Source organism: Aotus nancymaae, unplaced genomic scaffold, assembly GCF_030222135.1.
Source record: "Aotus nancymaae isolate 86718 unplaced genomic scaffold, 86718_ANA_hifiasm-v0.15.2.pri h1tg000021l, whole genome shotgun sequence".
NCBI lineage: Eukaryota > Metazoa > Chordata > Mammalia > Primates > Aotidae > Aotus > Aotus nancymaae.
In genome coordinates, this window is record NW_026988433.1 from 8,147,549 (window position 1) to 8,172,341 (window position 24,793).

A 24,793-nucleotide genomic window follows, 5' to 3' on the forward strand; every position below is an offset into this window, starting at 1 on the left:
TCCCATATTTCCTGGAGACTTTGCTCATTCCTTTTCATCCTTTTTTCTCCAATCTTGTCTTCTCGTTTCATTTCACTGAGCTGGTCCTCGACTTCTGATATCCTTCCTTCTGCTTGATCAATTCGACTGTTTAAACTTGTGCATGCTTCGCGAAGTTCTCGTGTTGTGTTTTTCAGCTCCATCAATTCACTTATATTCTTCTCTAAATTGTCCATTCTTGTTAACAGTTCGTCAAACCTTTTTTCAAGATTCTTAGTTTCTTTGCATTGGGTTAGAACAAGTTCTTTTAATTCACAGAAGTTTCTTATCACCCACGTTTTGAAACCTGCTTCTGTTATTGGAACACACGTGTAATCTATTAAGCCTTGTTCCGTTACTGATGAGGAATTGCAATCCCCTGTAGAGGGAGAGGCATTCTGATTTTGAGTATTCTCTACCTTTTTACGCTGGTTTCTTCCCTTCATTATATATTTGTCCGTCTGTCGTCTTTATAATTACCGGCTTTCTAACTGGGTCTCTGACGTCCAACTTGTTGATTCCCTGCGCCGAGATCTGAGCAATCCACTGCGCCGGCCAAAACAGTGGTGTTAAGATTGATGGTGCTTTTCTGCCCGGGAATCTCCGGACTCTGCACCAAGAACTGGCGTGCTAAGGCACCAGCAAAACCACCACGCCGGCCACAAGAGTCGCCCTGGCGACCCGTGGGGCTCCTCCACTGGGAATCTCCTGGTCCGTGAGCAACAAATATTCGTCTGAAAGTGTGACGTCCTCTCGTTCTTTGCGCTTTCACTGGGAGGTACGTGCCCGAGCTGCTAATCATCAGCCATCTTGGATCTCTCTCCCTGCAAACCCCTTCTTTACATCATGGACCAGAACTGAGTCTGAGGCCGCCTGGGTGCTGGGGGAGGGTCATCTCCGAGCAGAATGCACTGCTGCCCAGGCAGGACTTAGGGCTTCGTCCCAAGAAAGAAGGAGTGGATGGGGGCCAGCTGCAGTCCTGCCTGCTGGGGGCTTTGTATCCTGCTGGTGGCCTCTGGGGAGTGGCTGGGATGAGCAGGTGGCTGAGGCCAGATCACTGAGCGTGGTTGGGTTGCTCTAGGAGGTCAGGGCAGAGCTGGCCCCGGGCCTCGCTGCCACCGTCCTCACCCTTGGCTCTCTCCTTAGTCAATGCCGTGTGCCCCGAGGCTGAGCTCTTCGTGGATCCCAAGATGCAGCCGCCCACCGAAAGTCAGGTGACCTTCCTGCGACAGATCGTGACGGCCGGCCTGGGGGACCACCTGGCCCGCAGGGTCCAGAGCGAGGAGCTGCTAGAGGACAAGTGGAGGAACGCCTACAAGGTGCCCCCCCACCTCCCTGCCCTGCTAGCTTGGGGCACGGTTGGGGCACCTGGCGAGGGGCAGGCAGACTGGGCCCTCCAGGTCCTGGGGAGGCCTGTCCCTCTCAGCTGTGGGCCCCCAAAAGCTCTGGGAAATATCCCACCAAGGAACAGGTGGGGCCTGCAGTAGAATCCCATCTTCCTTGGTTCGGTTCTCACTCCCAAGTTTAAAAAAAAAAAAAAATAACAGTTTAATTGAAATAGAATTCACACAGCATTTAAATTCTTTTTGTTTTGGTTTTTTTAGAGACAGGGTCTCACTCTGTTGCCCAGGCTAGAGTGCAGTGGCACAATCATGCCTCAGTGCAGCCTCGAACTCCCAGGCGCAAACAGTCTCGCCTCAGCCTCCTAAGTAGTTGGGGCTACAGGGGCACACCAGCACCCCGGGCTAGTTTCGTTGTTGTTATTTTGTTTTTTGAGACACTCTCACTCTGTTACCCAGGCTGGGGTGCAGTGGCAGGAACTCAGCTCACTGCAACCTCCACCTCCCAGGTTCAGGCAATTCTTCTGCCTCAGCCTCCCAAGTAGCTGGGATTACAGGCGTGTGACACCACGCCCAGCTATTGTATTTTTAGTAGAGAAGGGGTTTCACCATGTTGGCCAGGCTGGTCTCGAACTCCTGACCTGAGGTAATCCACCCGCGTTGGCTTCCCAAAACGCTGGGCTTAGAGGCATGTTACCCAGGCTGGTCTTAAACTCCTGGCCTCTAGCAATCCTCCCACTTTGGCCTCCCAAAGTGTTAGGATTACAGGTGTGACCCACTGCCTCTGGCCTGCATTTAAACCCATTCAAAGTATTCAATTCAGTGGTTTTGGTACTTTCACAGAGTTTTGCAACCATTACCATAGTTAACTTTAGAACATTTTCATTACCCCACAAAGAAACCCCACACCTGTTAGCTGTGGGTCCCTGGTTCCCCTTCACCCCTGTTTTCAGGATCCTGCTTTCTGTCTGTGGATCTGCCTATTCTGGGCGTTTGGCACAAGTGGAATCTTAACACACGTGGCCTTTCATGTCTGGTCTCTCACTTGGCACGATGCTTTCAAAACCCAGCCACGCCATGGCAGGAGTCAGTGCTTCCTTCCTTTTTATGGCTGGATCAGACTCCAGTGTTGTGGATGGGCCGCGTTTCCTGGCTGTTGGAACGCTCTCCTACTTTTGTGGCTGGGAGTGGTTAGTCAGATACTCCTGGGTTGAGAGTATGTGGAACCCCTGGGTTAGGTTCCTCCCTGACCACATCACTCTCCATTCTCTGCAGACCCCTCTCCTCGACGACCCCGTCTTCATCCATCCCAGCTCCGTCCTTTTCAAAGAGCTCCCCGAGTTTGTAGTCTACCAGGAAATCGTGGAGACCACCAAGATGTACATGAAAGGTACCGAGGCCTGCAGACAGCTCCTCATCCCTTCACGGTGGCTCTGATGGGGCTGTGGCTGGGACCCTGGGGTGGAGGCATAGGAGCCCCTCCCATGGAGGGTGCTACTGTGACCCCAGCCTCGTCCCCCGGCCCCCAGGCGTCTCCAGCGTGGAGGTCCAGTGGATCCCGGCCCTGCTGCCCTCTTACTGCCAATTCGACAAGCCTCTGGAGGAGCCGGCCCCAACCTACTGCCCTGAGCGGGGGCGGGTGCTATGTCACCGTGCCAGCGTGTTCTGTGAGTGGGGGCAGCATCCTGGGCATCCTGAGCCTCCTGCAGTCCTGGGCTTCTTGGACACATGGTCCCATTCCCTGTCCCCGGACGTGTGTGTCTCAGGTGGGGCAGGAATGGGACTCGGGAGGGCTGCTGCAGAAGGATCCCTGGCTCACTGGCTCCTGCCCTCCAGATCGCGTGGGCTGGCCGCTCCCCGCCATCGAGGTGGACTTTCCGGAGGGCATTGACCGCTACAAGCACTTTGCCCGGTTCCTGCTGGAAGGGCAGGTAGGTGGCACAGCGGCCCCTGGCCCTCGTCTCGGATACTGTGGGCAGGGGGCAACCCAGGGCCCACCCCTTCCTGTGGTCTCTTGCCAGGTCTTCCGCAAGCTGGCCTCATACCAGGGCTGTCTGCTGTCCAGCCCCAGCACCATGCTGAAGACATGGGCCAGGTACAGCCTTTGTGGGAACCTCACAGTGGGCAGGAGGGGTTGGGGGCCTGGATGACCTCCCCAGGGCAGCTGGGACAAAGGGCCACACACGGGGAGGCCTAACATCAGAAACGTGCACTGGGGTCTGAAGGCTCTGCAGGGCTGCGCTCTGTGCGGTGGCTCTCGCTCGGGGCGGGTCCCTCTGCCTCTGCCGGCCTCCCGTGCTTGTGGCCGAATCACTCCCATCCCTGCCTCCATCTGCGTGTCTCTGTGTGTCTCTGGGTCCCTCTCTGTGCTCTCTCCTTACAAGGATAGGAGTCCTTGGATTCAGGGCCCAGCCTACTCCAGGATGACCTCTGCTTATGACATTTGCAGTGACCCTCTTTCCATATAAGGTCACACACTGATGTTCTGGGTGGACATGAATCTGGGGTAGGGAGACACTGGGCAGCTCCCACAGACCACCAGGTGTCAGTGGCAGGCATCCTGCCCTCCTGGCCCTGGGGGCCTCCTCCCAGCTGAGCACATACCTGCCCCACCCCGCCCACCACCCCTGCTCCGCTTCCTGCTTCTGCTCTCCTGCCTGTGGCCCAGACCCACGGACGCTTCCCTTGTCCTGGGGCTGGCAGATCCTCTGGTGCAGGGGATTGGGGCACAGGGACAGGCCTGAAGGTGCAGGCGAGCTCCAGGGACTCAAGTGGGGGTGTGTGGCACAGCACCCCCTGCTGGGCTGTCATGAGCCGCGTCAGTCACCAGGGCACGTTTCCCCGTGTGGCCCTGTGCTGGCTAGGTTCTTGGGCCTGGGATCCAGGCACCATCCATGTGCCATGGCAGGACACAGGTAAGGCCTCGGTGGGCACGGGGTGGAGTGCGAATGGGCTGGGCAGGGAGAGCCTGCCCGGAATCAGAGGAGGCAGGGCTGGAGCCGGGCACAGATGTGAGCAGATTCGGAGGAGGCAGGGCGGAGCCGGGCACAGATGTGAGCAGATTCGGAGGAGGCAGGGCGGAGCCAGGCACAGATGTGGGCAGATTCAGAGGAGGCAGGGCTGGAGCCGGGCACAGATGTGGGCAGATTCAGAGGAGGCAGGGCGGAGCCGGGCACAGATGTGAGCAGATTCGGAGGAGGCAGGGCGGAGCCAGGCACAGATGTAGAGGCAGGTTCTAGATGGGACATTTTGCATGCACTGAGCAGCCTTGGTGGGCAAGGAACGTGGACCAGAGGCAGCCAGGGTGGATGGGAGGAGATGGGGTCCAGGGTCTTCTGTTCCGGTATGATTAGAGGGAAAAGACCCTTCACCTTCTCTTTTATTTTATTATTATTTATTTTTTAGAAGGCCTGTCTAGAGAATTGTGTTTTTTTGCTTTTGAGTTTTGTTTGTTTGGGGCAGAGTTTCATTCTTGTTGCCCAGGCTGGAGTGCAATGGTGTGATCTCGGCTCACTGCAGCCTCTGCCTCCTGGGTTCAGGGGATTCTCCTGCCTCAGCCTCTCGAATAGCTGGGATTACAGGCGCCCACCACCACAGCTGGCTAATTTTTTTTCGTATTTTTAATAAAGATGAGGTTTCGCCATGTTGGCCAGGCTGTTCTTGAACTCCTGTCCTCAGGTGAGCCACCTGCCTCGGCCTACCAAAGTGCTGGGATTACAGGTGTGAGCCACCGTGCCCAGCCAGTTTGTTTTTGAGACAGGGTCTGGTTCTGTCACCCAGGCTGGAGTGCAGTGATGCAATCATGGCTCACTGCAGCCTCCAACTCCCAGGTTCAAGGGATCCTCCAACTTCAGCCTCCCAAGTAACTGGGGATACAGGTGTGCATCACCATGCCCAGCCAGCTCTTCACCCTCCTGGGCGGGGCTGGTGGAGGGGTGATGCCTGCCCTGCTTTCCGACCCCAGCAGCAGCCGGTCTGTGCCCCGGCCACCTGCCACCAACCTGCCTCCCTGCCCCACAGGCTGCAGCCCCGGACGGAGAGCCTCCTGCAGGCCCTGGTTGCAGAGAAGGCTGACTGCCGTGAAGCCTTGCTAGCTGCTTGGAAGAAAAACCCCAAATGTGAGTTTGACCAGGGCCAGGGGGTGGGAGTGGACGGGATGGGGTCGCCGAGGCAGGGGCCTTGAGCTTTGTGCATGATGAGCCCTGGCTTGGTGGGAGGATCTGGCCCCACCACTGTTGGCCAGCATCCTGCCACCTCAGGAGAGGCCCTGGGCCCAGGTCACTCTGACACTGTCCTCCTTCTCTCCCCTGCAGACCTGCTGGCCGAGTACTGCGAGTGGCTTCCACAGGCCATGCACCCCAACGTGGAGAAAGCCTGGCCCCCCACCACTGACCACTAACCAGACGCCTGGCTGCAGGGCTGAGGACTGGTTTGGGGCCTGGAGGGCCGGCAGCAGCTCATCACCCTGCGACTGTGACTGCCTGGCATGGGCTCCATGGCCTGCTCTCAGGAAGCAGGTCAAGCCCTGGGAACCCCCGTCCATCTCAGCTCCATCCTCTACGAAGCTTGCTGCCGACCATGCCGTCTCGCCCACGTGACTTCTGAATTGTCAATTATACGGATGATGATTTCATCTCACATACTGGACGCTGTGCCGTTCAATGCGCTCTTTGGACTACGTTAGTCCCTGTGGAACAGTAGGGCTGGAGGCCCCTGCAGTCCCCGCCCACCCTGCCAGAAGGCCGAGGAGGCACATGGAGGGCATTTCCTTCCTGCCTTTCTTCCCTCTCGGTGGTGCCACCCAGCCGGGGCCTCAGAGCCATCCCAGGCATTAGGTGAGCCTCTGAGCTCTGCTTTGACCTTGAAGGGACTTGCCGGGAACCGCCAGGCCCCATGCCTTCGTGGAAGGGTGGCCGCCAGCTCCTTTCCTGTGCTGCGGCTGCAGGGAGTGGGTATCTCATCTCCTCGTGGTCAGCTCTCAGATGTCAGGGAGCGGAGCTGACCTTGGCCTTGCTCAGGCCACGCTGCCATGCCGCAGAGGAGGAGCCTTGAATGGGGCCTGCAGACCCCTCAGTGTGCCTCCCTTGTTCCTCTGTGGCCGAGGTGGAAGGAAGAGCATGGGGTAGGTCCTCCTGCAAGAAGGAACGACAGGAGTGCCCCAGGCAGGACCAGGGAGTGGGGGGCCCCTGTCCTTCCATCCTCCATGGCAAGGGCCCAGTAAGCCAAGATCACACCATTGCACTCCAGCCTGGGTGACAGAGTGAGACCCTGTCTCTCTCAAAAAAACAAAGAAAAACAAACAAAAACAAAGTTAAACATCCCAGAAACTATAAAGGAAAGGGAAGACATTTTATCTTATTGAAATCTTAGATCGACAGGGTAAATTGTATAAACAAAGAAGATGAAAGAATATATGAAAAAATACGGAAAAACACGACAAACAGCATCATACTATTGGATGACCTATTGCAATTTGGTGAGAAAAACACAAAGGGAAAGGCCATGAAGAAGTGAGGCCAGGAGTTCGAGACCAGCCTGACGAACATGGTGAAACCCCGTCCCTACTGAAAAACTACATCTAAGGCCGAGTGCAGTGGCTCATGCCTATAATCCCAGCACTTTGGGAGACCAAGGCAAGTGGATCACCTGAGGCCAGGAGTTTGAGACCAGCCTGGTCAAATGGCAAAACACCATCTTGAATAAAAAATATAAAATTACCCGGGCTGGTGGCGTGTACCTGTAATATCAACTACTCGAGGGTCTGAGGGATGAGAATCATTCGAACCCAGGAAGTAGAAGTTGTGGTGACTTGAGATCATGACACTGCAGTCCAGCCTGGGTATCAGAGTGAGAGTCCCATCTCGAAAAAAAAACCAAAACTGCATCCACATTGCTGGTAGATACCTGAAAACATGTTCACCCTAGAAAGTGGGCAGGAAAAAAGCAAATAATTCAGTTCTACTTCGTACCCATAGATTGGGAAAAATTAAGAATCATGGCCACAGCCAGTGCTGATGAGAATATAAGGAAAGGAGCACCTTCATACGTTGTTACTGAATGCGTAAGTTGCCACAGCCTTTTGAAAATATATATATTTTTAATTTATTTTTTCTGAGATGGAGTCTTGCTCTGTTGCCCAGTCTGGAGTACAGTGGTGCGATCTCGGCTCACTGCAACCTCTGCCTCCAGGGTTCAAGCAATTCTCCTGCCTCAGCCTCCTGAGTAGCTGGGACTACAAGTGTGCACCACCACCACCACACCCAGCTAATTTTTTGTATTCTTAGTAGAGAAGAGGTTTCACCATGTTGGCTAGGCTAGTCTCTCTCAACTCTTGACTTCGGGTGATGCACCCACCTTGGCCTCCCAAAGTGCAGGGATTACAAGTGTGGGCCACTGCACCTGGCCCAAAATCTAGCAATATTTAAAATAAACCAGGCATGGTGGTTTACACCGGTAATCCCAGCACCCTGGAGAGCTGAGGTAAGATCACTTGAGGCCAGGAGTTTGAGACTAGCCTGAACAATATAGCGAGACCCCTGTCTATAAAAAGAATGAAAAATACTTGCTGGAGGTGGTGAAGCATACCTGTAGTCCCAGCTGGTGGGGAGGCTGAGGTGGGAGGATCGCTTGAGTTCATCATTTTGAAGCTGCAGTGAGCTATGATCACACCACTGCATTCCAGACTGAGCAGCAGAGAAGTGCGTGTTTAAAAGCATCCATGCCCTTTGACCCTGCATTGCTCCATATGGAAATCTGCCCCATCGGGACTGGCACCAGAAGGCAAGGAAAATGCATGTGCAGATAAACACTTCAGTGAGAGGAAACCAAATTACCCAACTCACTAGGAGCAACGGGTAAATAAAGCGTGTTGCCCCTGCGTTAGGAAATCATGCAACCACGTCCAGAATTTGTCCTGAACTCCACGCTGGCACCTCCTCTCCGCACCCCTGGAGGGAGACTCCAGCAGCTCTCTGAGCAGCGACTGCCCCTCCTTCCCGGTCTCCCCACTCCCATCCACGCCCAGGCTGTATTCTCCGCATGGCAGCCAGAGGGAGCCTTTGCAAACCTGAATCTGGTCCCGTTTCCCAGCGTCAGGCCTTCCAGCGTCTTCCAAGATAAAGTTCATCCTCGTTCACTAAGCTCCGGGACTGGGCTTTCTCCCTGCCCCTTCAACACGGAGCGCCCTTCCGGCAACCTCAGGAACTTGGCACCTGCCGTTTCCTCTGCTTGACACACTGTTTCTGCAGAGGCCTCCCCTGGTGGCTTATCTGAAGCAGCCCCTACCCATGCACCCCTGAGTTTCCATCTCATCGCTATTATTGTCTTCATAAAACGTATCGCCGCTTGCTAGGGCCAGGCGCGGTGGCTCATGCCTGTAATCCCAGCACTTTGGGAGGCTGACATGGGCCGATCATCTGAGGTCAGAAGTTCAAGACCAGCCTGGCCAACATGGTGAAACCCCTCTCTACTAAAATACAAAAATTAGCCAGGCAAGATGGAGGATGCCTGTAATCTCAGCTACTTGAGAAGCTGAGGCAGGAGAATAGCCCGGGAGGTGGAAGTTGCAGTGAGCTGAGATCGTGCTATTGCACTCCAGCCTGGGTGACACCGTCTCAAAAAAAAAAAAAAAAAACATATCACTACTTGCTTGTTGTTAGTCTCCAGGACTGGAATATAAAGTCCAAGAAGGCTGAGAAAGCTTGCCTGGCCTGTCTTATCCAGGGATACCAGGGCATGTACGCTTTACCCAGCACACAGTAGGTGATCAATGCATGCACAGAACTTGACATGAGGCACTCAAGAGTTAATGAATGGTCAGCTGCAGAACCTTTCTTAGGAATGCAGTGTTTTTCTATCTACTTTATGAAACTAGTAACTGGGAGTGTTCATTTTAAATGGCAGATTCCCGGGCCCCGTCGCCAACCTACTGAACGCGGATCTCTGGTGGAGTGGCCCAGGGAATTTTTGATTGGAGGAAGGGACTTGCGCTGGCGCAGCTCCTTTCAAGCAAGCTTTCTTCGCAGGCAGGTTGATGGGGGCTTTCAGGGTCCTGTGCGACTGATTTGCAAGAAAAAGGCGGAAAGAAAAGCGTGGAGATGCCGGGGATTGAACCCGGGGCCTCATACATGCAAAGCATGCGCTCTACCACTGAGCTACATCCCCTTGCCAATAGCGCCTCTTCCTGGGAATGGTGATACAGGAAGTGCCCTTCACGCTGTTGGTTCAGGTGACTTAGCTTCCGGACGTGCAGTGTCTCCGGCCATTCAAGGGAACTTCTGCCCGCTCCGGGAAAGCCCAGCAGCCAGGGCGCCCGGCGCCGAGCCTGGGTGGCCCGGAGAGGGTAGGAACGACAGCAGGAGAACCCCGCGGACATAGGAACTAAGCTGGAGAACCACCAGCAAGGTTCATCCTCGTTAGTATAGTGGTGAGTATCCCCGCCTGTCACGCGGGAGACCGGGGTTCGATTCCCCGACGGGGAGACCATGAGAATTTTTTTTTTTTTTTCTTAACACGGGAGACCTTGCTGGCGATGATTTTCAGTGTTCCAAAATATACTAAGTAGGTATACGAGGATGTGCGCCACGCAGGTGTGCCTGCAACACTGTGAATTAGGGCCCTTCCGAGGATGTCCTGCCCTCGCAGGACAGCTGGGAGGAAGAAAAAAGGGAGGGCTCAGCAGTGTGCACAATAGGTTCATTTCTATGTCAAAAAAATGTTATATATGCACACAAATGTGTGAGTATATTCATGTTTCCGGTCGGCATCACGGTAACAACAGCCTCAGCAGCCGCCAACAATATACAGTTCCTAACATGTGCGGGCAGTATTGGTAAGTGCTGTAGTGTTCACGCACTGCATCCTCAACCATCCTACCAAGGTTCTCTCCACATCAGACTGAAAACTACAGGCACAGGCAGAGGCTCCGTGACTCGCCCAAGGTCACATCAGTCACAAACACTGTAGACATAAGGGTCTTTGGGACTAGGGTGGTAGGTGGGAGTGACTCTTGACTCTCCAAGTCTGTACCTTTCTGGACTTTTGGAATTCTATTTTTTTCTGCTTTCTTTTCTTTCCTTTCTTATTCGATTTTTATCAAAATGATACATCTAGTTTTTAAAAGTCAGATACAACTAATATGCTTTAAAGAAAAAGAATAGGAGTCCTCTGACATCACCCCTTGTTTTTTAGCTGTTACAATTTTTTGGTTTTTCGAGACGGAGTTTTGCTCTTGTTACCCAGGCTGGAGCGCAATGGCGCAATCTCCCGCAACCTCCACCTCCTGGGTTCAAGCAATTCTCCTGCCTCAGCCTCCCGAGCAGCTGGGACTACAGGCACGCACCACCATGCCCAGCTAATTTTTCTATTTTTAGTAGAAACGGGGTTTCACCATGTTAACCAGGATGGTCTCGATCTCTTGACCTCGTGATCCACCCACCTCAGCCTCCCAAAGTGCTGAGATTTTAGGTGTGAGCCACCGCGCCTGGCCTCTCTATTACAATTTTTTAAACCTTGTACTTGATCTTTTTTAAAACAACATGATGGGCTGGGCATGGTATCTCATGCCTGTGATCCCAGCACTTTGGGAGGCTGAGGCCGGTGGATCACCTGTGGTCAGGAGTTCGAGACCAGTCTGGCCAACATGGTGAAGCCCCGTCTTTACTAAAAATACAAAATTAGCTGGGCGTGGCAGCACATACCTGTAATCCCAGCTACTTGGGAGGCTGAGGCAGGAGAATCACTTGGCCCTGGGTGGCGGCAGTTGCAACCAGCTGAGATCGTGCCATTGCACACCAGCCTGGGTGACAAGAGTGACACTGTGTCTAAAACAACAACAACATGATTTGTATGGGCAGGAGCTTTATTGGCCTTTTTTCTGTCTCTTTATATTCTTCTGTATTTAATTGAAATCCTGAAACTATGGAAACATCTAATCAATAACTTAGGTTCAATATCTTGGGTCAAGGAACATCCTTCTCCTTTTTTTTTTTTTTTTTGAGACAAGAGTCTTGCACTCCTGCCGGGGGTGAAGTGCACTACAACTTCTGCCTCCTGGGTTCAAACGATTCTCCTGCCTCAGTTTCCCAAGTACCCGGAATTACAGGCATGCACCACCACGCCTAGCTAATTTTGTATTTTTAGTAGAGAAGGGGTTTCTCCATGTTGGTCAGGCTGGTCTCGAACTCCCAACCTCAGGTGATCTGCCCACCTTGGCCTCCCAAAGTGCTGGGATAACAGGCGTGAGCCACCTCGCCCAGCTGTGATGGGTAATCGTAGTGGGATGGATAGTGATCCTCTATAAGCTATGTCTGCCCAGAACCTCAAAAGGAGACCTTACTTGGAATCCAAGGGTCTTTGAAGAGGTAATTAAGGTAAAGATGATTTTCAGTGTTCCAAAATATACTGAATAGGTATATGAGGATGTGCGCCAGTGTGCTTGCAACACTGTGAATTAGGGACCTTCTGAGGATGTCCTGCCCATCTCGAGATGATCCCGGATTAGGGTGGATCCTAAATACCATGACGTGTGTCCTTATAGGAGACAGAAAAGGAAACAGCAGGTCACTTGTGGTAGCTGACACCTGTAATCCCAGCACTTTTGGAGGCTGAGGTGGGAGGATGGCTTGACCCTGGGCGCATAATGAGATTCCCATTTCTACAAAAAAATTAACAACAAAAAATAATAATAAAGAAAAGGGGAAAGTACCCAGAGGCATGGAGAGGAAGGCATGTGAAAAAGACAGCAGAGATGCGGTGATGAAACTACATGAGAAAGGACACTGAGGCCACCACCAGAGCTGGGGGTGGGGGTGGCATGGGACAGTTTCTCCCTCAGAGCCTCCAGAAGGAGCAAGCACTGCTGACCCCTTGACTTTGGGCTCTGGTCTTCAGAACAGCGAGGGAATTAATTTCTGTTGTTTTAAGCCACTCAGTTTGTGGTGATCTGTTACCGCAGCCTTAGGAGACATTAATTAATTAAGACCCAGCAACCTGTTTATCTAACAAATATTCATTGACAGCCTTCTACATGCAAAGCACGGAGCTGATACATTATAAAGTGAGAAAAATAGGAGATTGGTTTTATGAACTGAATGATTTGAGAAAAAGCTATGGGGAGCAAAGTGAGTAAGTAGTTTTAAAAAACATTAACAAATCGCCAGGCGCGGTGGCGCGTGCCTGTAGTCCCAGCTACTCGGGAGGCTGAGGTGGGAGGATCGCTTGAGCCCAGGAGTTCTGGGCTGTAGTGCGCTATGCCAATCGGGCGTCCGCGCTAAGTTCGGCATCAATATGGTGACCTCCTGGGAGCGGGAGACCACGAGGTTGCCTAAGGAGGGGTGAACCGGCCCAGATCAGAAACAGAGCAGGTCAAAACTCCCGTGCTGATCAGTAGTGGGATTGCGCCTGTGAATAGCCACTGCACTCCAGCCTGGGCAACATAGCGAGACCCCGTCTCTAAAAAAAAAAAAAAAATTAACAATTGATACTGAACTCGAGTTGGAAGAGGCAAGTCCGGTCTCAAAGTAGAGGTAAAACCGCCGCCCGGTCACCCTCATCGCCGCTGGAGGGAGGAGGCCCATGATCCAAAGGAAAGAGAGCAGTTGAGAAAACTGTTTATTGGTGGTCTGGGCTTTGAAATTACAGATGACAGTTTAAGAGAACATTTTGAGAAATGGGGCACACTTACAGATTGTGTGGTAATGAGAAATCCCCAGACAAAACGTTCCAGGGGCTTTGGTTTTTGTGACTTATTCTTGTGTTGAAGAGGAGGACGCGGCAACGTGCGCGCGACCACACAAGGCTGATGGGCGTGTAGTGGAACCAAAGAGAGCTGTTTCTAGAGAGGATTCTGTAAAGCCTGGTGCCCATCTAACAGCGAAGAGAATTTTCGTTGGTGGTATTGAAGATACGGAAGAGTATAATTTGAGAGACAACTTTGAAAAGTGTGGCAAGATTGAAACCATAGAAGTTATAGAAGACAGGCAGGGTAGAAAAAAGAGAGGATTTGCTTTTGTAAGTTTTGATGATTATGATACAGTTGATAAAATTGTTCAGAAATACGACATATTAATGGGCATGACTGTGAAGTGAAAAAGGCCCTTTCTAAACAAGAGATGCAGTCTGCTGGATCACAGGCCATGGAGGTGGATCTGGTAATTTTTTTTTCATTAAGTTATCTTTAATATTTTTTTCTAGAAAACGTGACATTTGTATCTACAATAAAATTTTTTTTATTGCATTTTAGGTTTTGGGGTATATGTGAAGGACATGGAAGATTGTTGCATAGGTGCACACATGGCAGTGTGATGTGCTGCCTTCCTCCCCATCACCTATATCTGGCATTTCTCCCCATGCTATCTCTCCCCAACTCCCAGATCTGGCAATTTTATGGGTCGCGGAGGAAACTTTGGAGGTGGTGGAGGTAATTTTGGCCACAGTGGAAACTTCGGTGGAAGAGGAGGTGGTGGCAGCAGAGGTAGTTATGGAGGAGGTGATGGTGGATGTAATGGATCCGGTGATGGTGGTAACTATGGCGGTGGTCCTGGTTATGGTAGTAGAGGGGGCTGTGGTGGTGGCGGGCCAGGATATGGAAACCAAGGCGGTGGATATGGTGGCGGTGGTGGAGGGTATGATGGCTACAATGAAGGAGGAAATTTTGGCAATGGTAACTATGGTGGTGGCGGGAACTATAATGATTTTGGAAATTATAGTGGACAACAGCAATCAAATTATGGACCCATAAAAGGGAGCCGTTTTGGTGGAAGAAGCTCGGGCAGTCTCTATGGTGGTGGTTATGGATCTGGTGGTGGAAGCGGTGGATATGGTAGCAGAAGGCTCTAAAAACAGCAGAAAAGGGCTACAGTTCTTAGCAGGAGAGAGAGCGAGGAATTGTCAGGAAAGCTGTAGGTTACTTTGAGACAGTCCCAAATGCATTAGGGGAACTGTAAAAATCTGCGACAGAAGGAGCGATGATCCATAGTCAGAAAAGTTCCTGCAGCTTGAACAGCAAACCCTTCTTGTTCAGGACGGTCATAGCCGCAGTTTGCAGAAAGTGCAGCTGTTGATTAATGCAACGTAGTGTCAATTAGATGTGCGCTCCTGAGGTCTTTTATCTGTTGTAGCTTTGTCTGTTTCTTTTCCTTTTCATTACATCAGGTATATTGCCCTGTAAATTGTGGTAGTGGTACCAGAAATAAAAAATTAGGGAATTTTTAACTTTTCTTTTCTTTTCTTTTCTTTTCTTTTTTTTTTTTTTTGAGACGGAGTTTCGCTCTTGTTACCCAGGCTGGAGTGCAATGGCGCGATCTTGGCTCACTGCAATCTCTGCCTCCTGGGTTCAGGCAATTCTCCTGCCTCAGCTTCCTGAGTAGCTGGGATTACAGGCACGGGCCACCATGCCCAGCTAATTTTTTTTTTTTTTTGTATTTTTAGTAGAGACGGGGTTTCACCATGTTGACCAGGATGGTCTCCATCTCTTGATCTTGTGATCCACCCGCCTCAGCCTCCCAAAGTGTTGGGATTACAGGCGTGAGCCACCACGCCTGGCCGGAATTTTTAACTTTTCAAAAAAAAAAATTAACAATTGTCATGAGACTCCAGTTTTCCCTCCTCAATTTCTTTAGCAACACACATTTTCAGAACACACATCTTGCTTTGGGATTGCTATAAACTGAAAATCTGGATGGACGCTAAAGCCCACTCCTCTCACAGGCTCAGAGCTGGATGTGCTGCGTTGCTGGCCTAGCCATCTGGAGCTGGATCTAGCCAGACCTGATACCCATGTCAGAAATGAATACGCAATGCTGGGCTCCCCAAAGGCCATTTGCCATACTTATGCAGAGGGATCTTCGGAAGGGGTTCTATTCTTAACAGGAAGGGAGTGAAGAATCTCAGAAGGGAAGCAATGTGAAATCCTTCCACTCTTCCGGAAAATCCAGCCACAATGTGTGTTAGGATGGAAGGTGTATTAGTCTCCTCAGGTTGCCATAACAAAGTACCATAGACTGAGGGGCTAGAGATACAGAAATGTATTTTTTCACTTTTCTGGAAGCTAGAAGTTTAAGACCTAGGTGCCGGCAGGCTTGGTTTCTCCAGGGCTTTCAAATGGCTTCCTCTCCACCACGCCCCTGCCCCCATGTCCTCACATGGCAGTCCTCCTGCACGTGTGTCTCTCTCCCAATCATAATCTCCTCCTCTCACCAGGACACCAGTCATAGTGGATTAGGGCTTCAGCTAATGACCTCATTTTAGCTTAATCACATTTTTAAAGGCCCTGTCTCCAAATACGGTGACATTCTGAGGAATTGGGTGTTAGGGCTTCAACATACACATTTTGGAGGGATAGAATTCAGCCCATGACACCAGGTTTGAGGACCTTTAAGGGGACTCTGGTTTGCTCCAGGAAGTTCAGGAAATTGGCTGACCCAGTGCTTCCATTTGGAAGTCTAATGGGCATGTCAAAACGTAACATGCCTGTGACAGAAGGCTGGATTTCCTTACTCACCCTGAGGCACCTGCCCTCGGGCAAGAGTGTCCACCATCCATCCAGTAGCCCAGACAGCCGCTGGGTGTCATCCTTCACCCCTTCCTTTCCCCATTCCCTATATGAAATCCATCAAATCCTTCCACCCTCCTTCCGAAGCCTGTCTCAAATTCGTCCCTTCATCAACACCTCCAACTGCCTCCTCACGGACTTCCTGCCGGGGTGACTTTGCAGATGTCAATCGTCTCACTCCCCCATGGCTTTCCAAGACCCAGAGCATCCAGGCTCCTCTCCTAGGCCTCCAAAGATGGCAAGATCTGGTCTCAGCCCACCACTCAGACCTTGCCCCTTCCCCTCTCCCTTCCTCCCCTCCACCTCTTCCATCATAACTTCTTTCTGTCCCTCCAACAAGCCAAGCTTGTTTCAGCCTCAGGACCTTTGGACTAGCTGTTCCCTCTGCCTGGGATGCTCTTCCTCCAGGTCTTCCCATGGCTGGCTCTTCAATCTTGTTAGATCTTCCCTTCTCTTGCTGCCCGCCACGGTGCAGGTATTTATTTTTCTTCTTAGCGTTTTCTATTATAGGGACTTATTTTCTTAGTGTATTTGGCTTTTTTTGGCCCGGGGGGTGGGAGTAGAGATGGAGAGCTCACTATTTTGTCTAGGCCGATCTCGAACCCCTAACCACAAGCGATTCTTCTTCTGCCTGGGATTACTAAATCCCAAGCAGAAGAAGAAGGCTCCCAAAGCTCTGGGATTCTAGCCTGAGCCACCGCAGCTTGCCTGTGATTGTATTCGTTGATGGGTCAAATGGTCACTAAGTGCTCAGCGAACACTTATTGAATGACTTCAGGTCATGAGGCACCTCTGCACTTCCTCATTCTCTCCCGGACGACAGCCGCACCGTCCCACCGCCCACTTCCCAAAGGGAAGAGCCCAGCCTGGTTGCCGACCTGTTGGCGTCTTCCTACTGGGAAGCTGAGCAGGTGTGCACAGGCATGGAGGCCACGCTCAGAGGCCGGATCTGAGTCACTCCTGGCCCGAGGAACACTGCGTTCCAGATGACGCGTCCTCCCGCAGGCCCTGGCGGGATTGGCATCCCTGGCACGCCTCAAGCTGCGCCCAGGGGGTGACCTTTTTCCTTTGTGCAGAGAAGGGGGCTTGAGAAAGCCGAGCTCTGAGCTTGGTAGGATTCATTCATTCATTCATTCATTCAGTCGGTCAATCAGTCAACAAGGAAAACGATAAAGCTAACAATAAACAGTAAGGGCTGGGTCTTGCCAGGAGATGTGATCAGAGAAGGCTTCTCGGAGGTGGTGGCCTTGGCAGACAAAGAGGCCACCGCACGCGGGCCCTGGTGAACCTGCATTCCCAGCTTCAGCTCCAGGCGGGTAGAAGACCTAGGGCCGTCAAAACAACCAGGAGGATAAAAGCGCAGCTCAGCCAAAGCAGCTGCCGAAATAGCTCAGTTGGGAGAGCGTTAGACTGAAGATCTAAAGGTCCCTGGTTCGATCCCGGGTTTCGGCAGTTTCACTTTTTCTTTCTTCCTAGGCCAAAGAGAAAAAGGAAGTGCATAAATGAAGCCGATTTTTCCAATTAACCAAGAGCTTTCGCTTTTTATATTTAAGAAAGCCCCGAGGAGCCAGAGGGAAAGGAAATTTCCCCACCACTCCCGGTTTGGGTAAATCAGATAAGGGCAAGTTTTTCCCCTCTTCGCCTCCTTCGTGTCTCAAATTCGCATTCTCTAATCTCTGTTCCTGTTTGTTGATGCCTGTCTGTTCATTTTTTTTCCTGTTTTTTAATGTCTTTTTTCTGAACTCTCACAGCAAAATCGAAGACCGAGCAGGAGATGATCGCCTTAAAACGGCATGAAGTCAAGTTGGACTAGTTGTTTTGTGGGAAATGCAGGATATTTAATTTTCTGGAACATGTTGTTTAGTGAAAGCTACATTTACCTTAAGGGAGTCCCTTGAAATAACTCCATCAAGGGCAGTCCTCGTTAGTATAGTGGTGAGTATCCCCGCCTGTCACGCGGGAGACCGGGGTTCGATTCCCCGACGGGGAGGCTGATAACACTTTTTAGTGTTCATTTGTATTTTTCTTCACCCTTCCTAGAAGAATAAACCCAGCAGGTGAACGGGACTCTAGTTCTGTGGTTGTCTGTGGCTATGCTGCATGTCACACAGTCACAGGAAAGCAAGAAAAAGGCAGTGCTCACATGCAGATGTGTTCATCCATTTCTTGCACCCCTGCTGCAAACTGTTTGGTTTATGTAACAGTTTCTCAGAATAAGATTATCAACTCTGAGGCCAGGAACTGCTCCTTCTGCTTCCATCTTAGGGTTTGCTCCAGCCCCAAGTGAGGGCCCTTGGAAAATGTTGATGGATTTGAGATGTTTTCTTGTCTTTATGCAGTTGCAGACTCAGCTTCCTGAGTACAGCGATCACCTTTCCCAGGCGCTTATCTTATTAATGTGCTATAGCTGGCCTGGAGCCAGAACCTGAGCAATGCCATTTTATATAACAAAGCTGAATCTCCAAAAATGAGATGTAATACCGGCCCCATTCTCCTTGCAATAACTGCTGACTTGGTTTCTGTAAATAAGACTGCTAGTCTGCTCTGGATAATGTCCACCAGGTGAAGTTGTTTACCTTTCTCATCAGTAACTGACAGAATTGCTGGCCTTTGCTGTTGTTTACCTTTCTCATCAGTAACTGATAAAATTGCTGCCTTTCTTATCAGAATGCGCGGCCCAAGCTAATCTCATCTTGGCCCCTGTGAACTAAGATCTGTAATTTCCACCGGTACCCAAACAATGTGTAAACTAATGTTTGTCTTGACTTTTGTGAATCATTTATGTAGCAATTAAAGTGACAATAAGCCCCCAAGCCCTCGGAATGTCTGGAGTTCCCCACCCCCGTCCCTGCCCAGGAGGTGATTTACGGAATCCACCAGCCCTCGGAATGTCTGAAGCCCGTTGATCCCCCTCCCCATTCGTCCCCCCACTCCCAAGGTGGTTTTTTGGGTATAAAAAGACTTTGCACCCTCCTTTCGGGGCCGCAGGTTAGAGAGACGTGAGTCCTCCGCGGTCGCCGGCAATAAAGACCCTGCAATTTGGCATACTTTTGTCTTGGTGAATTATTTTAATCTCGCATCCCGATACTACATTAACTTTTCATATTCATTTCACAAATATTTACTGAGTACCTATTGTGTGCCAGGCACTGTTCTAGGCACCAAGACAGAGAAGGCACCACCTAGTGAAGAACCTAGCATTGAACAAATAGGATAAAATGGGTAACTGTCATGAAGAAAAAAACAGGCAAACCAGAGGCATGGGATAGGGAGTGGGATTCATAGGCTCCTTTAGAGAGGTCAAGGCTGGGTGCGGTGGCTCACGCCTGTAATCCCAGCAGTTTGGGAGGCGGATCACGAGGTCAGGAGTTCGAGACTAGTCTGGCCAATATAGTGAAACCCCATCTCTACTAAAAACAAAATGCAAAAAAATTAGCCGGATGTGGTGGTGTGTGCCTGTAATCCCAGCTACTCGGGAGGTGGAGACAGGAGAATCCCACCACGCCCTACCTACCCTGCCCCCAGCTTTGTACTCAATAAAAGTCAGAGCATCTGGCACTCCGGGCCACTGCTGGACTCGGCGCTTTGGTTGGCAGTGGATCTCCGGGCCCAAACTCTCTTTTCTCTGTCTCTGTGTCTTGTGTCTTTTATTTCTACAATTTCTCATCTCCACACCTGCAGAGAGGGGACTCACAGAACCCTGTAGAGCTGGACCCTACACAGGCCCAGCTAATTTTTTGTATTTTTTTTTTTTTTTTGAGACGGAGTTTTGCTCTTGTTACCCAGGCTGGAGTGCAATGGCGTGATCTTGGCTCACTGCAACATCCGCCTCCGGGGTTCAAGCAATTCTCCTGCCTCAGCCTCCCGAGTAGCTGGGACTACAGGCGCGCACCACCATGCCCAGCTAATTTTTGTATTTTTAGCAGAGACGGGTTTCACCTTGTTGACCAGGATAGTCTTGATCTCTTGACCTCGTGATCCACCCGCCTCGGCCTCCCAAAGTGCTGGGATTATAGGCTTGAGCCACCACGCCCGGCCTAATTTTTTGTATTTTTAGTAGAGACGGGGTTTCATTATGTTGGCCAGGCTGGTCTCAAACTCCTGACCTCAGGTGATCCAGCCGCCTCAGCCTCCCAAAGTGCAGGGATTACAGGCATGAGCCACCAGATCTGGCCTTATTTATTTATTTATTTATTATTACCAGATCCAGCCTTATTTATTTATTTATGAGACAGGGTCTTACTCTGTCACCCAGGCTGGAGTGCGGTGGCACAATCATGGTTCACTGCAGCCTTGACCTCCCAGACTCAAGAGATTCTCTTGCCTCAGCCTCCCCAGTGGGGCTGGAGTGGGGTGTCTCACTGCGTTTCCCAGGCAGGTCTTGAACTCCTGGGCTCAAGCAATCCTCCCACCTCAGCCTCCTAAAGCACTGGGATTAAAGACTCTGCACCTGGCTCAGAGCCTGTGCTTTCTACCAGACAGTCTAATGCATGTTTAATGTGTAACTCATTAAATTGTCCCAACAAGCAGGTGAGGTATGTGCATTCAAATCTCTGTTTCACAGATGAGGCCCAGCGGTTAGGTGATGCAATGACAGCTGCTGTGTCCAGCACTTCCTGCCCCCAGGCTACTAACTTTCCTGACAATTCCGCATGGCCTTTGTCTGAAAAGAGTTTTAGGTGCCAGCAGCTGTCAGGGAACTATGGAGAATGAGGTGGCAGAACATTTTTGAGGCAGGGTTTCCTTATCACAGTAAGTGTCTATTTTCCAGCCAAGAAATCTCACAGCTGATGGAAAGAGGCATAGCCTTCAGCTTTCTGCCCTCTCTAAGCTCTTCGCCCACTCTTTCCCCATGGAACGGCTTTTGATGACCTGAAGGACACTGAACACTGTAGCCTCTCTCCCCTGGTGTGCCTAAGAAACCCTCTGGAAGAGAGAGATGCAAATTCACAGTTAAAGAATGGCTCTTTTCAGTGGGCTGTTGTAAAGAGACTCCCTCCTCCGAGCCAAAGCCCTGGTTCTGGGGAGTGGATCTGTTTCTTTTCAGTTTGCCTATTTTTATAGTCACAACGGGTTTGTTTGTTTGTTGTCTGTTATTAGATGCGGTCTCCCTCGGTCTCCCAGGCTGGAGCGCAGTGGTGCGATCTCGGCTCACTGCAACCACCGCCTCCTGGGCTCCAGCAATTCCCTCTCCTCAGCCTCCCGAGTAGCTGGGACAACACGCACTCACCACCACACGCGGCTAATTTTTTGTATTTTTGGTAGAGACGGGGTTCACACCATGTTGGCCAGGCTGGTCTTGAACTCCTGGCCTCAAGTGATCCACCCACCTTGGCCTCCCAAAGTGCTGGGATTACAGGCATGTAATCACCAGAAGCCATGGCACACAACCATAATAGTTCTTTGGGGAGGAAAAAAAGTCTTCCAACTGATCCGACAAACCTCAAAGTAACTGAAGGTTGGTCGGGTTTCAAAGGATGAGAAATCAGAGGTTTCTGGGTGGAGGTACAATCAAGACAATGCCCTTATTTATTGGAAAGAAACTCGATTCCTCCCTCCCGTCTCCCCTCTCCCCTCCTCTCCCATCTCCCTTCCTCTCTCCTCTCCCCTCCTTCCCCTCTCCCCTCCTCTCCCCTCTCTCCTCTTCTCCCCTCTCCCCTCCTCTGCCGTCTCCCCTCCTCTCCCATCTCCCTTCCTCTCTCCTCTCCCCTCCTCTCCCCTCTCTGTGAAGAATGGGTCAGTTTTGACCGGGCACAGTGGCTCATGCCTGTAATCTCGGCACTTTGGGAAGCCAAGGTGGGTGGATCACCCGAGGTCAGGGGCTCAAGACCAGCCTGGGCAACATGATGAAACCCCATCTCTACTAAAAATAAAATTAGCCAAGTGTGGTGGCGCATGCCTGTAATACCAGCTATTTGGGAGACTGAGGCAGGAGAATCGCTTGAACCTGGGAGGTGGAGGCTGCAGTGAGCCGAGATCACACCATTGCACTCCAGCCTGGGCAACCAGAGCAAAACTCTGTCTCAAATTTAAAAAAGAAAAAAAGAATGGGTCAGTTTTCATTAGTTCCTTGGTTGCGGTATCTGCTAGAATTTTAGTTGCAAGGTTATGAAGAGCTGACCTACTTGGGAAACATAAAACAATTTATTTTGTTGTGCTTTTGCTAAACTCTAACATTCACTTAAACACACAAAAGTTTTATTTAGAAAAAAACCTTGGCAGGGCGCAGTGTTTCATACCTGTAATCCTAGCACTTTGGGAGGCCGAGCCAGGAGGATCACCTGAGGTCAGGAGTTCGACACCAGACTGGCCAACATGCTGAAACCCCCATCTCTACTAAAAATACAAAAATTAGCTGGGCATGGTGGTGCACGCCTGTAGTCCCAGCTACTTGAGAGGCTGAGGCAGGAGAATCGCTTGAACCCAGGAGTCGGAGGTTGCAGTGAGCCGAGATCATGCCACTGCACTCCAGCCTGGGTGACAGCCAGACTCCGTCTCAAAACAAACAAACAAAAAACTAAAAACCTTTTGCACTCCCATGTGTACTGCAGCTTTATTCACAAGAGCTACATGTGGAATCTACCCAAGTATCCATCAACAGATATATGATAGAGAAAATGTGGTGTACCTACACGGTAGAATACTATTCAACCTTAAAAAAAAAAAACAAAATGAAATCCTGTCATTTTTCCTCTACAAACAAAAACAAAAATAAAAACATGGGTAAGTTTGGAAGACATTACATAAAGTGAAATAAGCCAGGCACAGAAAGATAAATACTGCATGATCTCACTCATATGCGGAAGGTGAAACAGTAGGTCTCACAGAAGTGGAGAGTAGAATAGTGGTTACTGAAGGCGGGGAAGGGGTGAGGAGGTGGGAGTAGCCAAAGGTGGGTTACGGGATACGAAAGTACAGCTAAATAGGAGAATAAGTTCCAGTGTCCCTGAACTTATTGTACATTTCAAATAGCTGGAAGCATGGAGCTGTAATGTCTCCCGACACAAAGAAATGATACATTTGAAGGGATGGATGTGGTCATTGCCCTGATTTGAACATTGCAAATTGTGTACAAAGATCACAACATCACACCACACCTCATGAATGTGCACGATTGTTATGTGTCAATTAAGACGATCATAAAAGCCAAAAATAAAAGTAAAACACACAGAAACACAAAAACACCTTTAAGAATATAGTAAAGCCTTTCAAAACAGGCATGAAAAAGGAGGGGGATGTAGCTCAGTGGTAGAGCGCATGCTTTGCATGTATGAGGCCCCGGGTTCGATCCCCGGCATCTCCACTGTGGTTTTGCTGACTTGTCTATTCATTTTGGCCCATGGTTCTTTGTCATTAAAGTGCCATGGATGTGATTACTATAAGTATTATGATTCCAGGTATTATGTAGAGCTCAGATTTTCACACCAGGAATGATCTTCCCATTCTGACATCTCTAATGTTTTCAATGCACGTGAATTAGAAAAGGCTGACGGGAGTAATCAGCAGAGAAGTGTTAAGGCAAAACCAGACTCAATGATTGAAACCACAGCAAAAGTGAGCAGGATGATCAGCTGGGGAGTTTACACCACATCTGTGCCACTGTGATGGCACTGCACTGGCCTGGAGGGCTTTGACGCATTTCTGGCCATCAGAGGGCAAGTGTGTAAGTCGCTGGAAGGTCTGGGCCCCCCCGTTTGCCATCTCACTCCTCTGCACTGCCACTAACCACCTCGTTTGCATGGGAGGAACCCAAAAGCAGACTCTCATCCCAGCGGGGCTTTGCCCTCTGCTTCCTCAGCAACACATCTCCATGGATATGACGAACCAGTGGCTTTAACGCACGTGCAACTTACATTTATATTCATACGCTGTGTTCCGGGGTGAGCAGGCCTATGCAAACCTACCCCCAAAGGCCAAGGGAGCTGAGAGGTCAAAGAAAGGGACTGACAAACCCAGTTTCTCAGAAAGAAACATTTACTAGGGACTTATCAACAGAAACCATAATCTCAGGGTGGCAATCAGAGGATATGAGGTTCACTGCACCATAACCCCCAGATCCAGGGCTTCTATACATACCATAGGGAAGGAATATGGAGGATAATTGAAGTCGAACCCTCAAGCAAAGGCAAGCATGTTATGTGAATCTGCCTAAGGGCAGGATTTACGATCTAGGTTGTCCTGATCTAAGGGCAGAATTTATGGTAAAAGTGAAGTAGAAATCTTAGAGGCCTTCCCGGGAGAGACATTAATCAGAAGTTATCTTGGCAGATTAGCATCCAAGATGGAGCTGCTTTCATCTCAACTGTGTTTCTGTATTCTATCACTGAAAGCAAAACACGGTGGCTGGACTCAGTGACTCAGGCCTGTAATCCCAGCACTTCGGGAGGCACGAAGCAAGAGTAGTGCTAATTTAGCCCAGGAGTTTGAAACCAGCCTGGGCAACAAAGGGAGATTCTGTCTCTACAAAAAAAGAAAGTAAGTTTTACTTGCATGCATGATCTTTAGGCAAAAATAAATAAAAATAAGTAATATTTTTTAAAGTTTAACCAGGTCGCACGTCTCTAAATAATGGAGGGACTTGCCTGCATTCTGTGGTCCAGTCCTTTGCAATCATGACGAATTCCTCACCTGTCAGCCCCTTTCTCTCATTTGACTTGACTTCATGTTTTAAATGGTAAAATTGTCTAATCTTAGATGTAGAGCTTTCATTTTTGAGATGAGGAAACTGAAACTTGTGAACCGGCTCACCAGTTAGGTGGTGATGCATTGGTGACAGCCCGTTTCTAATGAGCTTCAGGAAAGGTTATTTCTCCCTAAATGTCATCAAGGTTTTAAGGGAAAAACATTGAGAATCCTTTCTGAAGTTGTCAGGCCTAACACAAAA

The 24,793-nt window shown here is 50.3% G+C and overlaps 1 protein-coding gene and 3 non-coding genes across 4 annotated transcripts in view; 3 read left to right on the forward strand and 1 right to left on the reverse strand.

The window, feature by feature from the left end:
• DHX37 (DEAH-box helicase 37) overlaps positions 1-7,080 on the forward strand; it is a 46,705-nt gene extending 39,625 nt beyond the window's left edge. Inside the window, exons 21-27 of the mRNA XM_064379582.1 lie at positions 1,165-1,337; positions 2,634-2,748; positions 2,888-3,025; positions 3,195-3,289; positions 3,380-3,453; positions 5,379-5,476; positions 5,672-7,080. Coding sequence (XP_064235652.1) covers positions 1,165-1,337; positions 2,634-2,748; positions 2,888-3,025; positions 3,195-3,289; positions 3,380-3,453; positions 5,379-5,476; positions 5,672-5,757 — 779 coding nt within the window. The 3' untranslated portion in view covers positions 5,758-7,080. The remainder of the gene's footprint in view (positions 1-1,164; positions 1,338-2,633; positions 2,749-2,887; positions 3,026-3,194; positions 3,290-3,379; positions 3,454-5,378; positions 5,477-5,671) is intronic.
• A 2,369-nt stretch (positions 7,081-9,449) lies between these two features.
• Positions 9,450-9,521, reverse strand: TRNAA-UGC (transfer RNA alanine (anticodon UGC)). Its single transcript has one exon. It is a non-coding gene; the product is annotated as a tRNA-Ala (tRNA).
• Positions 9,522-17,288: 7,767 nt separating this feature from the next.
• Positions 17,289-17,361, forward strand: TRNAF-GAA (transfer RNA phenylalanine (anticodon GAA)). The gene has a single exon. It is a non-coding gene; the product is annotated as a tRNA-Phe (tRNA).
• A 5,779-nt stretch (positions 17,362-23,140) lies between these two features.
• On the forward strand, positions 23,141-23,212 carry TRNAA-UGC (transfer RNA alanine (anticodon UGC)). The gene has a single exon. It is a non-coding gene; the product is annotated as a tRNA-Ala (tRNA).
• The last annotated feature ends 1,581 nt before the right edge of the window (positions 23,213-24,793 follow it).